Source organism: Boleophthalmus pectinirostris, unplaced genomic scaffold (genome assembly GCF_026225935.1).
Source record: "Boleophthalmus pectinirostris isolate CB_2022bp ecotype Guang Dong unplaced genomic scaffold, ASM2622593v1 HiC_scaffold_3, whole genome shotgun sequence".
Taxonomy (NCBI): Eukaryota; Metazoa; Chordata; class Actinopteri; order Gobiiformes; family Gobiidae; genus Boleophthalmus; species Boleophthalmus pectinirostris.
Genome location: NW_026571299.1, coordinates 28,397,439 through 28,411,795, shown reverse-complemented (window position 1 = coordinate 28,411,795; position 14,357 = coordinate 28,397,439). Strand labels below are relative to the sequence as shown.

Sequence of the window (14,357 nt, the reverse complement as noted above, 5' to 3'; positions counted from 1 at the left end):
TTCGCTAATAGTTAACAAAATGGATGACCACGGCTCGATTCTGTTAGCCGAGCTCGAGTTGTATCCAGGTGGTTTATACAAGTAAATCTTTGGGTCTTAGCAGAGACAGGAAAAGCTTTTACAATGCGACGTATCTTTTTGTAAAACCGGATGTGTGCATAAAAAGTGTTTCTTTTTGGTCCACTTTCATCGTTTTAGGCCGTGGAAGTATTCTTAATTGAAGAGAGAAGATGTTATCCATATTTAAATCCATCCCGACTCATATGGTAAGGGTTTTTAGCTGGTTGTGTGTTTGGTAACAGTATTATCAGATCATTTCATTCATGCGCTGGTTAATTTGCTTTGCAGAACTCACACCGCTGTTTTCTCGCAAACTGCTTTTTCTATATAATTAACGGCATTCAGCATTTCTCAAATGTTGCACAATTGTACTGAGTGCGTTGTAAAATAATGTGAAAGCATTTAGGCTACCCATCATATGGCAAAATAGCTCATTATTTGTGCATGCATGTCTGAATTTGAAAAAATTAACATATGGGTATATTTGGGTAACATATTTTTGTCACCTTTGTCTGTAATTATTTTAATTACTCATAATTTCTCCAAAATGTATTTGATATAGGCAACTGCTACTGTAATCAGTTGAGAAAGGAAATTAAACTAACTAGCCAATTTGTGATGTTTAGAGGTTTTTTTATGATTGAGCACATACTTATTATATATTTTAATATTGTCAGTTCAGTACAAAAAATGGGGGTCTCGCCTTATAATCAACCACTTGGGGTCCTCAGTTTGAACAGTTTACATTCATTGCACATCAATAACTGAATGTAACAGGAACAATAATGCTTAGAGTAATCATATTAGATTTATTGAGAAATAAGAGGGCCTGGGAATGTAGTAGAATGTAGTTTGATATCTCAACATATACTCTTTAATATTAACTTAATAATGTGTCTATTTGTGTTACAGGATTATAAGGGTCAGAAGCTGGCTGAACAGATTTTCCAAGGAATAATTCTAGTTTCAGCGGTAAGACATTGCATTAGTGTTTAATTTTCTTTACCTGTTTTTCATTTGTTTTATTTGAATTAAATCTTGTTCACATTTTCAGGCAATTGGGTTTATTTACGGTTTGATCGTGGAGCAGTTTGGGTGGACAGTATACATTGTGTTAGCTGGTTTTGCAGTGTCTTGCGTGGTAAGTTATGTTCTACCGGAACTGCCTTGTTTTGTATTCATGCTCAAATGTTTTAAAATACATTTGAATATTCTCATTTCAGCTCACTCTCCCTCCATGGCCGATGTACAGAAAGAATCCTTTGAACTGGCAGCCCATTGTCCCAGAGGCGGGTGGTGAGCCATGCCCAAAACCTCAAGAAAATATCAAAAAGAAGAAGCACAAATAAATTAACTTCATCTTCCCTTCAGCCTACTTTTTATATAGAAAATCATAAAAGGGTGTCAACTATTAGTTTCGTACCATTTGATAATAATACATTTGTTACAGTGTTGGTCAATAATGGACATGCATTTAAATAAAGTTTCAAAACAGACGAGCTTAAGTAGACATTTTATTGTTTAGTTGAAAAGAAAAACAATATATACATTGCCTAACTGATAAATATAAACTTCTGCATATTTAGACCTTTAACTTAAAAAAAAAAAAGTAACTAAACAAAACAAAAAAATTGCTTACATAAACTATTACATGCTAAAAATACAACACTAAAGCCAAAAAAAAAAAGGTGGAAAATGTTTTTCTTATAAAAATATACAATTATTTACAAAGTATTACAAAATATAACGTGATGCAGAGTTTATAGTGACTAAAATGGCACAGAAAATTAAACATGAGATAATCCAGACTTCTGTGAATTGAAATGTGCGTGAAGTGTTTTAAACTTTGAGGGCCATATCTTCAAAGAACTTGAGCTGTCGAACCATCACAGCGTAGGCCTGGTACTTCTCATCCCCCATCAACTCCCGGAGATGCAACTGAGAGACAGAAAAAGCAACACTGTAATCTAATGCACTACAAAAAGTGTATGAATTCCCATACATCATAGCTGTTTTGAATTGTTAATATCGAATTGTATGAGAAAATGTATATAAATTTAACTTTCTGCAAACTTTTAGATAATAATAAATAATAATACATTTCACGGCACACCTCCTAACATTTTAAAATCACACTATATATGGTATATGTGGCTATTAATAGTTATGCCACTGTTTGGTTCTTTAAATTTGGTCTTGATCATTTTGCTTTATTTTTTAGTGCAAACATTTGCTCAGGGCACATAGATTTAATTTTTCAATTAAATCCATGTGCAATTCTGTTACCTCAAATTTTTCTCAAGCCACACAAGTGTTCCCTGGCGCACAGATTGAAAATGAATGCATTAAGTTCATTGTGAACCACTATATTTTCCCAGCATACCTCTCGTTTATTCTCGTCCTCCTCCTCCATAACCTCCAGCACTCTGTCCAGGAGTTTGACCCCAAGTCCCTTCAGAACATCAGTCCTCAGCTGCTCCACAACTCGTCTCACTTTGGCTGGACCTGACGTGGACCCTGTAGAAACACCATGATGATCAGTGTCCCTGTTTTAAACTGGAGGTGCAGGGGAGGTCAGAATAGGTTGTTTTCAAGTGATACCACAACATTCTACAGTCAGTACCCATTTTTTTTTTTTTTTGGGAAAAATGTAAAATTTTAAGAAAATTGAATGTTAATGTTTTGAACGGCAAAAAGTCCTCAAAATGGTGTCTATTACTGGAAACTGAAACCCATGAATAGTTTAAATGTATATGGGGGACAGGTCACACTTCTATGTTGGAAGTTGCTGTCTAACTGTCAGATTGCAGATTTGCTGATCTTGTCAATACCTCTGTAATTACTGGGCCTTGACATGAAACTAAAACTGGCACAAAGTTCAGCTTCTTCTCTGTCATCACTAATGAATGAGGTAAATTTATATTTGGTAGGGTTCAACATTTGTGGATTTTCTGTTTAATGTAATGATAATAATGCCATACTCTTGTAATGGGCTTTACAGGCTTGAGAAAGCCTAAATTGTGCTACACAAAATTATTTTTCATACACTCAGTGGTGGTAAGCTACGATTGCAGACACAACTGCCATGGGCAGACTGACGGTCACGGAAATGAGGCTAAGTGAGGCTGCATCAGTGGTCCCTCTGACCACCACCAAAACTCATGCACACACCACTTTCATACTAGGCAAGGTGGGTGAAGTGCCTTGCCTAAGAACACGACAGAACTTGGTCTGAGTAGGAAATCAATCCTCTGACCTTCTGGTTAGGGGACCACTGCTCTAACCATTGACTATTGGTTGTTTCAAAAATAATAGTGGCTCATAGAGTTGTGTAGCCCTCTACCCTCTAAAAGAAATGCTGGCAGTAGCTGTCTAATAGCTCTCACCCATACTGATGTTGCTGAGGGACAGGTCTTTGGGTTTTTTGCCATGGAGCAGCAGAGTGTCCCTGTACTTCCTGTTCAGCTTGAACTCCTGGAGGTCACACGACCCCTCTCCATCAGCAGCGGCCATCTTTAGAGTCTGCGTCATCATCTGCACCAGGTCCTGCATGTCACTGGATTCTGCTTTTCTGATGAGACAAATAAAAGTAAATGAATGTGAAATTATTCAGTTGAAGAACATTATAACACATCACTTTTAAACCGGACACTGACCTCTCTTTGCTGTCTGCCACTGAGCACTCGGTGGAACTCGTAGATGAACTAAAATCTTCCTCATCTGACTTTTCCTGCTGCTGAAAAAATGAGTACAATTATAGTGTATATGTAATAAACACTACTACTCCTTGCAGTCATCATATGATTCATATGTTGCATCCTCAGCATATGACAGCTGATAGCATCCCAGATTCGGGAGTGCATATTAAAGCTATTGCCTTTAGTGCTTTATCACATCACATTTTAAAAAAATACTATAATATGACTGATTTTATTTGTATTCTTTTTTTGCATAAGAGAATGTGTGTGTACATAGCCTTACCTTGTCAGTCCTCTCTGTGAAGGGGACAGACACAGAGCGACTCACTTGAACACTTGTGCCCTCCTGTTTTGAGGAGGTCACATCATAGGAGGCCCTTCTCACTGGATTTATACCTGAAATATTAAGCACAAGGTAAGTGATTTAAGCAATCCAAAAACTTTCATTTTATCTTCTTCCGTAATTAACTCTGTCAGACTGAACACTGAGGGTGGTCAGGTCAAAACTGGCAGGTCACTCTGAGGATGGCTTGCAGCTAAACACATCTCACACTGTCTTGTCTTTTAAAAATAACCAAGAAGTTCAATGATCTAAGTACTGTAAGGAAATGTGCCCTCTGCATTTGACCCATCCTTCACTGTGACTGGAGTTAAACCTGTCACGAGCAGAAGACCTAATAGTAGTTTTCAACGTTGTATCTAAGTAGGATTTTTTTTGTTCTGTGCTTACATTTGTGACTGAAATACTGAAATATGAACTGCTAAACTAATATCTGAATCCCATGCATTTCAGAACATGTTTGCAGAAATCTAAACTACAAGGTTAGCAGGTTTTACACATGATAAGATTTCACAGACACTGCATATTTTGTTCACCACAGAGAACATTGTGTTGTATTGTATTGTATTTATTTGACCTCCATTAGCTGTGCTTCCACACAGCTATTCTTCCTTGAGTCAATGACCTATGGTGCACGTTACCTAAATAATCGCAGCCTTTGTGATTTACATGCTTTGGTTGATGGGGAAACCAAACAAGTTAAGGACCCTCACTCTGTCTGAGCAGGTAGAACAGAGACTTTATCACTGTGAGTTTGAGAATGATGAACAATAAACAAAATATTATATCCTTTGAATAGTGAAAAGTTTGAATTTGAATTTATTTGTTTGGAGGATAAGCCCCTTGAGATGTGTCACCATCTCGTTTTCAAGGGGGTCATCAAAATTTCACCTGTAAACAAAAGCTGATCCCATCCCACAAAATTCCATTTATAAACCTGTGGAGAGGTGAGCCCATTCACTGTAAGAATGCATGTTTTAAGTTACTTTTGAGCAATAAAAACACCTGTAATGAAACAAATTCTTGATAAAAATATTTAAAATCTTACTGTGGAACATTCAAGAAAAAGCTATAATATAATCATGGAGACAAGCTGCCCTCCAGTACTTTTAAATCTGTTACTATCCATAAGTAAAATACCTGACTGTGGCTTGAATAAAAACACCCCTAATAAGATTAACCCTAGATAGATGTTTAAATGCCATACTGTGGAACATTCCAGGGAAAGTCAAGTACCTGACTGGCCAATTCCTTCTTGTGACTGCCTCAGCCTCCTCCTCTCTCGGGCCGATAGAGGGCGCCCCTGGGAACAACCAAAGTACCACAAATATAAGAACATAAAGCATACAATTATAAAAATATATAAAATAAAATAAAAAAATAATAAATAAATAAAAAAAAAAATATATATATATATATATATATATATTATGTCAAATAAGTAGCAGTGTCTGACCTGCTGCAGAGGAGGCATGTCTCCGTCACTAACAGGGGTACAGGCTGGCACATTAGGTAGTTTAGATTTTTCATTATCTGTGAGTTTCTTCTTTTTGTGGTGAGCTGTGGAGTGGAGTGGAGGAACAGGCAGAGGTCTGGGAGCAGGGACCTGAAACCCACACAATCAAGAATAGATTCAAATAAGAATAATGTCTAAGTATATCAGATCGCTTATTATCAATCATCAGGAACAGACCTGAACTGGAGGCAGTGGCTCTAATAGCTTTTCTGTGGACTCCAGATTTGTCTGAAACAAACAATGTCAAAATGTTACAAAACAATTACATGATTTGAAGAGCAATATATTGTCACAGCTAATATAGCTATAAACAGTAATACTGAAACAACTTCATGCAACTGAGACAATAGTTCTAATGCAGGAAAATCCTAGTGAACCCCTTTTACAATTAGCCACATTGTAAATAAAAATGAAACTGAGTCAGTCATGTAATAAAATAAATAATGATCATCTACTTTAATTCATACAAGTCTACACAATCTTTAATATTTTATGAATAAAATAATTAAATTCAAAAAAAAATATTGTGACAAGGCTAAAAGCACACATTACATTATTTAAGACTACTCACTTGTATTTCTGGAGTCTGTTTTTCCATTTGAGCGCCTCTCAGCAGCATCATGGTGTCACCTTCACCCTCCTCTTTACACTCCTCTTCTATGTTTCCTTTTAAAAACTTGTTTTCTTGCTTCTTCTCCGGAACAAACACACATTTATCCTCTTCTTTCTTTCCGTCCATGTTGAAATCCAGGAAGCCAGCTTCCCTCAGTAGCTCCATTGTATCAATCCGATCATTTACAACAGGTTTATTGCCTAATAATAAAAATGTATTACTTGGATTTGGTGTTGTTTTTGGATTAACGTCCAAAGATTCAATATTTACACTTGTTACAGCTTTTGAAAGGAGCAACAGTGGAGATTTTGATGGCAAAATGTCCAATTTCTTCTTGTTTTTGCATTCATTCTGGGCATGTTTCGGTGTAGGTTCAGAGTTTTGTTGTTGCAAAGGGGGGGAACTGTGTTTTTTAACCTGATTTTGGTCATTTTGAAGTGGGATATCGATGTTGATGTTGCTGATTGTTGCCATGTTGTCATTCAGGTCTTTTAAGGGAAAAGAAGGAGGAGGGGGTTTGGGAGGAGGAGTGCTTCGTTTTGGAGCGAGGTCACAAATGCCATTTTGAGATTTAGGCTTATGAAGTTTCTCCGGCTGAAATAGAGAAGGTAAATGAATGATTATAATAATAAATATTACCTTCATATTTCTGCGTCTTTTAGAGTATGTCCCAGACATACCAGCTGCTTGGGTTTGGGAGGAGGCTCATGTTGAGGACTGGGAGACTGTTTCTCAGATTTTAGTTTTGTTGCTTCAGATGATGCACTGGACTCACAATCTCCTCCCCCAACAGCAACAGCCTTCCTTTTGGACTTAGATGTTTTTCTAAAGACAGAAAATACAGAGAGAACACAACTTTATGACTTAAACTACAACATTTTGTTGTGCCATAAGGTATTTTATTACAAACAATGAATTATAAATTGAAGTGTGCATGAATCTTCCCCCACTCCACAGCAAATCAATTACTAGATCATTATTATTAAGACACAATTATAATGCAGGCCTAAAGCACCTTTAAAGGTGAACTACTTTCCGGCATTTATCTAAACTCCATGTCCATGGAGATAAGCAGGTGACGCCACCAGTCAACATTACAAATGAGATCTGTGGAGAGATCACCCTGCTTAGACTAAGAATGTATGATAGATAAGCAGGAGGTAGACCCCCCTCAAGAAAAAATATTGTACCTTTTAACTCAAATATACAGTAAAGTGGCATACTCTTTTGTGGCCTCGAGGAACAGGGAGATTTGCCGTTTGATGTAGGGCTGTCGGAGGATGTGTTTGACGTCCGGTCTGTCCTCAGGTCTTTTACTCAACATGCTCCGGATCAGGTCTCCCAGCTGAGGGTCGTACCGGTAGGGCATCTGAGGCAACTGAAGGACAGAGAGAAAGTGTCAATAACAGAATGAGTAATAATACACTAAAATGTGATTAAATATTAACCTAAAAATATATAAATGAATGAATTCTTTACATATTTTTAAAATTTGAGTTTTTTAAAATGTAATGTATCATTATTCATGATGCTTTGAGTAGCGAATAAGAATAAAATTTATAACGTATTCCTGAGACAGACCAAATCCATACAGAATACAAGGACACAAAGAATGCCTTAAGAACAAGAAAGCATTTTAAAACCATTCTCCAACAGTTAAGTAACATTAGAACACAATAATCATTCACTCAAGTGACAAAACACCAACACCAACCTTCCCCTCCACGATGCGATAAACCAGTGAGTTCATGTCTTTGGCATTGAAGGCGTGTTTCAGAGTCGACATCTCATACACACAGCAGCCCAGTGCCCAAACGTCTGACTGTGAACCAAACATGAATAAAATCATTTTATCCGTTCTAATCCTTAACATGTACCAATAAGGTTAACATTATAGCCTCTTGAACAAGAGATCTGTGGGATAAAATGACTCAGTGTAGTTTGTTATTCTGTGTAGTTTTAACAATGTTTGTTTATTATATGTGTGGACATGCTTAAACGTATTTCAGATTGATTTCTTGTTTCTGACAAAAACATACCTTGAAAAACATTGTTACTGTGAGGGGATCTCCTTTCTATAGATTACTTGGTTTAGTGGCAACACCTGCTTGTCTCAATGGAAATAGATACGTATAATGACATGTGGAACATTTTAGACAAAGCAATAACATTTCCATGGAGGAAGGTAGTGGTTCAGACAGGTTATAGTGCATGTCTAAGTGAAATGTGAAATGAAATGCTCATCAGGAACCAGTAAGAAAGTTGAGGAACCTTGAGGAAAGTCTTAAAAATAAATATATCACAACTAGGCAGAACAAGATAAACATTCTAAATTCAAGTCATTTTAATTCACGTAGACATTATTTTTTTGCAGTGTGCAATAGATTTGCATATCCTCATGCCTTGTGGTTGTAGGGTTTGTTGGAGAAGAGCTCGGGGCTCATGTAGTAGGGTGTCCCGATCAAAGTACTGGCCATGTCGTTCTGATTCTCCAAAACTCTTGCAATGCCCAGATCTCCAACTTTTATGATGTTTGTTTTTGTTAAAAAGATGTTCTGGGTCTTCAGATCCCGGTGGAGAATGTTTCTCTCATGGAGGTACTGAAAAACATAGCAATCAGTTAATTCTCAAAACCTCATGAAAAAGGTATGAAATAACACAATAATAAGAAGAAATACACCAATAGATTTATGCCAGTATACTGCCGATGGCTTGTATTTGTGACTAATTAAAAACATTTAGTACTACCTAGATGAATGTTATTGAGATGTATAAATAAAAATTATGTATATAAAAATTAAGTAACATTTAATTGCTCTGAAGGAGAAGTTCAGAACTTTGAAATTAATGGTGTTTTTGGTGCTGGCTGATAGAAAACATTTTTTAAAATTCAAAACCACCAAATTTTTTAGATCAACAGAAATGTAAGTTAAAATGTATTATTTATTAAACATATCATTATAAGTGAAGTTATACAATGAAATTGCATTGGTCAGATGGAAAGTTTGTCCTTAACCATTCTGACTATGCATGTAACCATTTAACCTGAATGTACGGTAAGGTAAGGGAAAGCAGAAGACCCAACTGCATGTAGACAAGGGGAGAGCATGCAAAAGGGAGACATGGGGAGAACATGCAAAGTCCCCACAGATAACTACTGAAAACCCCTTAATGTAATTCCCCCCTCACCTGCAGAGCCATTGCAATCTGGACAAACCACTCAACCACCTGTCTCTCTGGCAGCAGCTCCCCCTTCTGCTGCTTGAGGCGGTGGTACAGGTCTCCTCCTTCACAGAAGCCCATCACGATGTAGAGCAGGCAGTCGTCCCCCTCCCATGACTCCCGGTATGTCACAATGTTTGGGTGTCTCAACTGAGACAGGAGCTGGGCCTCCTGCTCAGCCGAACGGCGCTCACGTTTAGAGGAGGTCTTTAGGTTCAGCTTCTTTATCACATACTGCACAAAGAGGACCTTCTTAATACAGAATATTTACACATGTAGTTTTGACTTTGTCTAGGCCATGTTTGTCTAGGTCATGATAACAAATTTTTAATTGAAATATATTGCTGAAGTAAATATAGACCATAAGTAAATCAACAACCAAACCATAAAGCAAAATTATCCACAAAAATAATGTGAGCTGCAATAAATATAAGCAGCAATAAATTAATAAATAACAGAATGCAACTCTTAAGTAGTAGTAGAAAAAGTTCCGACAATAAATATTGCCAGCCCAAAATTATTGTTCCATCTACCATGTATTGAATGATAAGTGATCATAGTAATTATCATGATAGGCCTAGAGCTGCCTAATAAAACCTCTTTCACAGCAACTGTCATGTGTTTGTACTTGTGAGTAATCTATAGTCCATATATTTATGACTACAATGATCAAAACTTGATTAGTCAACATAAAGTGTCCTCTTACGGAGGTCCCAGGCTTTTAACACAAAGTGAGCCAGCTTGAAAACATTACATTTAAACAAATACTCCAGTCTCTCCTCATCAGACATACCAAACCAACAGTAAAATACACTAATACTAATACAGGCTTTATTTATTGACATTACATAAACTACTAGCTTGGTAACACAAAATGTATTATAAATCTTATAAGTCTGATCCAACAAATAATGAGATAGTTGACTTCTGGTTTTACATGATCGACAGATCAGCAAAACGTGTTGAAGCTTTTAATTTGGGTGTAGTTTTGTTTGGTCTGTAAACAATAAAAGTAAGACACTAGCATTTGACTATTCTTTCATCCAAAACAACAGCTTTTCAGTACAAAATCATCCATCTACAATTTCCTCAAAGGTAGCTATTCAGGATCAATAAAAGGTTCAGTCTGAGCAGTTTTCTGACCTGTTTTCGGTCTGTTTTGTGCTTGACCAGGTGGACTTCACCGTAGCTCCCTCTCCCCACCACCTTCACGAAAATGTAATTATTCATCATTCTTCGCTCGTTTTCGCGAATCAGAAAAGCGCAAGAAAACTAAACCTACTCGGAGACACATTTTAAAGACCTTTTGTGATATTCAGCATCATGTTTGGATGATAAATCCTCATAAAAACAGTGGATTTGTGGGTAAAAGTTGGTTCCGTGGCGCTGAACAGAGACGCGTTTGAAACCCCCGGAAGTGCAGAGTGTGGAGTTTTGTCGTCACTAGGCAACGGCAGCTCCATGGCGACGCATCAAAGAGAGGGAATAAAACACAGCGACACCTGCAGGACGGAAGAGACACCAAGCCACTGTGATGTCACGCCACCGTAAGTGATTACTAGTTAAAGGTACGCTCTGTAACTTTTCTAGTGGGGGTGTGTCACCATGGAAATATCTGTTACCAAGGAGATGTCTGAATAACATTTTCTTTTGCAATTTCACAATAGTGATATTTTTACTTGGCAAGTAATCAGAAGTTTATGTCTAACACAGACTTGGTAAGATCAGCCTAGCTCTTTTACATCTGTGTCTCTCATTTGATGCTTTAATTTGAAGGAAAAAGTTAGTCTGGCCCATAGACTGGCCTTTGCATGGATTGTTGCGTTACCAAATTTCTCCGTTAGATAGAGCTAAAGATCTATCATATAAAAACGCGCCTTTTACGAACATTTATTCCCTCTTAACTTTTTATCTTTTGGAATTAAAAATGCTTTTTAAAGTGACAGAAATAATACATCGAATGACAGTTTTATTCTTGACTCTACTCGAATAAATCCTAACTTAAAAAAAAACAATAACGAAGCCCTACTCACCTTTGCGACAAGTTATCTGGTGCTGATTGACATTTATTTTGACCAATAGCCTTTCAGAGTTTTTCCACCGCTTGCCCATTCTGCCTTCTGATTGGTTCATACTCTGTCTAAACCCGCCTCTTCTTCATGTCACTTCGCTGGAGGCTCGAAGCGATTGCAGAAGTCCAGATTTCAAGCGAGAGGTTCAACTGGGAGAGTCTGGAGAAGAGCGGGCTTCGGGCGGATTAAACACGGACTGATCACGGGCACGGAGCTGGAGAATCCCCCACGTTTCATAAGTAATACGATCTCTTTTGTTTGCATTTGTGGTACGAATTTTTTACGTTAAACATTGAAGTCGGTGAATGCTTCTGAATTGCACTTAACCTAAACTTGTATCAAAACTTAGACCATTTATGATTCGGGGCATTTTAAACACGTGTCTGCAAAAATTCTAAATGAATGTAGAAAATGCTGCTTGTGTGTATAATCAATATATAAGCAATTCTACACAAGTTACTAAGAACAACAGGACAGGCAATAAATGCATGAAATTACGCGGAGATACGCAAATTTTCTAGAATAAAATGTAGTTTTATCTCACGTGACTTCCTTAAACACGTATGATTTAGTCAGTAAATAGGTAATAGTATAAAATGCATAATAAACTATAGATTAATCTGGTTGCCTAAATAAGGATTTTATGTATGTATGTGTGTGTATATATATATATATATATATATATATATATATATATATATATATATATATATATATATATATATATATATATATATATATATATATATATTGCATTAACCAAATAAATGACATTCTATCATGGAAAATATGTATAATGGACATGGCTATTGACCACTTGGTTTCCACAAAATGCAAACTATTATCATTTCATTATGTTTATTTAAGCAAATACTTGACCTATAAAAAAAAAAAAAAAAAAAACTTAGTAGGACATGATATAGCCTAATAGCTTGTCTAGAATAACATGCATGTCAGTATTATAAATGATTGGATAAAAAAAAAAAAAAGTTTAAACAAAAGTGGTATTAAACTAACACTATCAACATATGTCTACTTTATTGTTATTGTCAGGTATGAGACTACAGTCAGAATATATGGGAATATTATTAGAAAAGTATTCTACCTTTCCCTGACAAATAGTGTAGAGCCTGCTTGCTATTGTCATAATTTAACCTCAAAGCAAATGGCTTGGCAAAGCATAAAAAAGAATGAAAGACTGCTTATGCAATCTATTATGCCTGCATATTTTAGTATTGGCTTTTAATGTTAACAGGTGCTGTAACCACTCTTGCAGGTTTGTATGTCTAGAGCTAAGAGCTAAGAGTACATTTTCTTCACCCTATGATTCTACTTGAAAATGCTATTTGTATATTTATTAGGGCTCTTATTTAGGGGTTCTCTTTGTATCAGTGACAGTAGCTAGCCTTACAGATAGCTTTTGTTAGAGTTTCATTGTGGCTACCAATTTGATCCACTATTGTTTGAAATTCTTTGTTTAAACATGTTAATAGTGACTGAATACATGAGCGTGAAAGGTTGTCTCAAATTTCTTTCAAGCTGTTGCATGGCTTGTTCATTAGAAGAGATATCACATCATTACAATTATTGTGAGAAAAAAATCACGAAATTAATTAACTTTTATTTACATTGTCTAATAGATTCTCAAGTTAATGACATTTTTAATAATTTTGCAGTCATAATGAAGCATGAAGAAAGACTTGATTCATTAAATAATAGTAAAGAAAATAGTGAAAATAGTAAAGATTGACCCAGGCTTAGTAACTACTTAATTAAGGGGTTAGAGTTCATTTCTAATCTATGTAATAATGTTGTGTCCCCATCAAAAACCATTTTGTTTTCTTTGATTCATGCATGTTTAACACATAATCCTGCATATTTAGGCTGAGTTCTTCTCTCAAGCAGTAAACACTCTGTTTCACCTTGTGATGTCATGTGGTAATACAGGATGTGCTCCAATGTTCTTAAACTCCATATACCTTCACTTAAATCATTTGGATAATTTCAGCCCTGGAATTGCCTATCTGTACTGAACAAAAGGTAAAACTACAGCTTCATGGCATCACGAGGTGTGAATGAAACAAAACACAACTTCAGTCATGTTTCTGAGGAGGTAACAACATTATAACATGGCTTAAGATCACAAGAATCCTTTTTGCGTAATATGGGATCTTGGGTGTTTTTTGGTATTATATAGTTAGTCTTTCTGAATGCTTTATTATGGCTTATTAAAGTTTAGTTATTTTAAAGTGTTACCAAAATTTCTGCTTATAAAATGAAATTTTAAAATTTATGGTTGGTAGGTTGTATCATATTAGATCTTAATCCATTTGACATTAATGATAAAGCAGTAAAAGCTTGTGGTTGTAAACCTGTTCAAAGATCATGATCCAATAAAATATAACAGTCATAAAATAGGACATTTATTATCAGTGTCTTGGAGGAAAACAATTTAATCCTTTTGTTATGACATGCTGTAATAGTAATCATCTGAGAAAATGTTAGGCCTAAGTACTTTTTAGGAATGTTTACACACTGCTGCTGCTGCTGCTGCTGCTGCTGCTGGCATACTCCAGAGAAGATACTGAACATTAGCTGCCAGCTTGGTTCACACTGCAGTAGTAGGCCTGATGAAATTAGTCGCAGTAATAGTTGTAGTAGTAGTAGTAGTAGTAGTAGTAGTAGTAGTAGGTGAGTACTTTTACTTTTCACCTAAACGCTACTTTGACATGCTCTGTTTTACTAATGTACTAATTTAAAACTGCTATTACTTACTCTTGGTGCATAGTACTGCTGTAATATGCAGTTTGATTCAAGTGTTGTGAAAAAATAACTA

General features: G+C 36.1%; 3 protein-coding genes across 5 annotated transcripts in view; 2 read left to right on the top strand and 1 right to left on the bottom strand.

The window, feature by feature from the left end:
- Window positions 1–106: 106 nt before the first annotated feature.
- spcs1 (signal peptidase complex subunit 1) lies at window positions 107–1,559 on the top strand. Its single transcript, XM_020933904.2, has 4 exons — window positions 107–266; window positions 973–1,032; window positions 1,115–1,201; window positions 1,284–1,559. The coding sequence occupies exons 1-4, from the start codon at window positions 231–233 to the stop codon at window positions 1,407–1,409; spliced, it is 309 nt and encodes a 102-aa protein (XP_020789563.1). The 5' UTR covers window positions 107–230; the 3' UTR covers window positions 1,410–1,559.
- Window positions 1,560–1,641: 82 nt separating this feature from the next.
- nek4 (NIMA-related kinase 4) lies at window positions 1,642–10,867 on the bottom strand. Of its 3 annotated transcripts, XM_055160863.1 has the most exons (16): window positions 10,732–10,867; window positions 10,593–10,655; window positions 9,417–9,683; window positions 8,630–8,827; window positions 7,942–8,049; window positions 7,451–7,605; window positions 6,908–7,052; window positions 6,186–6,821; window positions 5,792–5,842; window positions 5,555–5,704; window positions 5,335–5,401; window positions 4,042–4,154; window positions 3,717–3,796; window positions 3,447–3,631; window positions 2,444–2,577; window positions 1,643–1,998 (listed from the first exon to the last, which is right to left on the bottom strand). In XM_055160863.1, exons 1-16 carry the CDS (start codon window positions 10,741–10,743, stop codon window positions 1,900–1,902), a joined length of 2,463 nt encoding a protein of 820 aa, XP_055016838.1. In that variant the 5' UTR covers window positions 10,744–10,867; the 3' UTR covers window positions 1,643–1,899. The 3 variants fall into 3 exon arrangements, with proteins under 3 accessions (XP_055016837.1, XP_055016838.1, XP_020789501.2); XM_055160862.1 differs by having other exon boundaries at window positions 1,642–1,998; window positions 3,717–3,793; window positions 10,593–10,861; XM_020933842.2 differs by having other exon boundaries at window positions 10,593–10,861.
- A 759-nt stretch (window positions 10,868–11,626) lies between these two features.
- The window catches only part of camk1b (calcium/calmodulin-dependent protein kinase Ib), a 54,368-nt gene continuing 51,637 nt past the window's right edge, over window positions 11,627–14,357 (top strand). The window contains exon 1 of the mRNA XM_020933871.2: window positions 11,627–11,760. The gene's annotated coding sequence lies outside the window, so the exon portion shown is untranslated. The remainder of the gene's footprint in view (window positions 11,761–14,357) is intronic.

Coding starts and splice junctions, on each gene's coding strand:
- spcs1 (XM_020933904.2), top strand. CDS start 231: ATGTTATCCATATTTAAATCCATCCCGACTCATATG. Junction 1,033..1,114: donor GAATAATTCTAGTTTCAGCG/GTAAGACATTGC, acceptor TCACATTTTCAG/GCAATTGGGTTTATTTACGG. Junction 1,202..1,283: donor GTTTTGCAGTGTCTTGCGTG/GTAAGTTATGTT, acceptor TTCTCATTTCAG/CTCACTCTCCCTCCATGGCC.
- nek4 (XM_020933842.2), bottom strand. CDS start 10,682: ATGATGAATAATTACATTTTCGTGAAGGTGGTGGGGAGAGGGAGCTAC. Junction 9,684..10,592: donor ACAAAACAGACCGAAAACAG/GTCAGAAAACTG, acceptor CTCTTTGTGCAG/TATGTGATAAAGAAGCTGAA. Junction 3,632..3,716: donor GTGGCAGACAGCAAAGAGAG/GTCAGTGTCCGG, acceptor TTGTCTCATCAG/AAAAGCAGAATCCAGTGACA.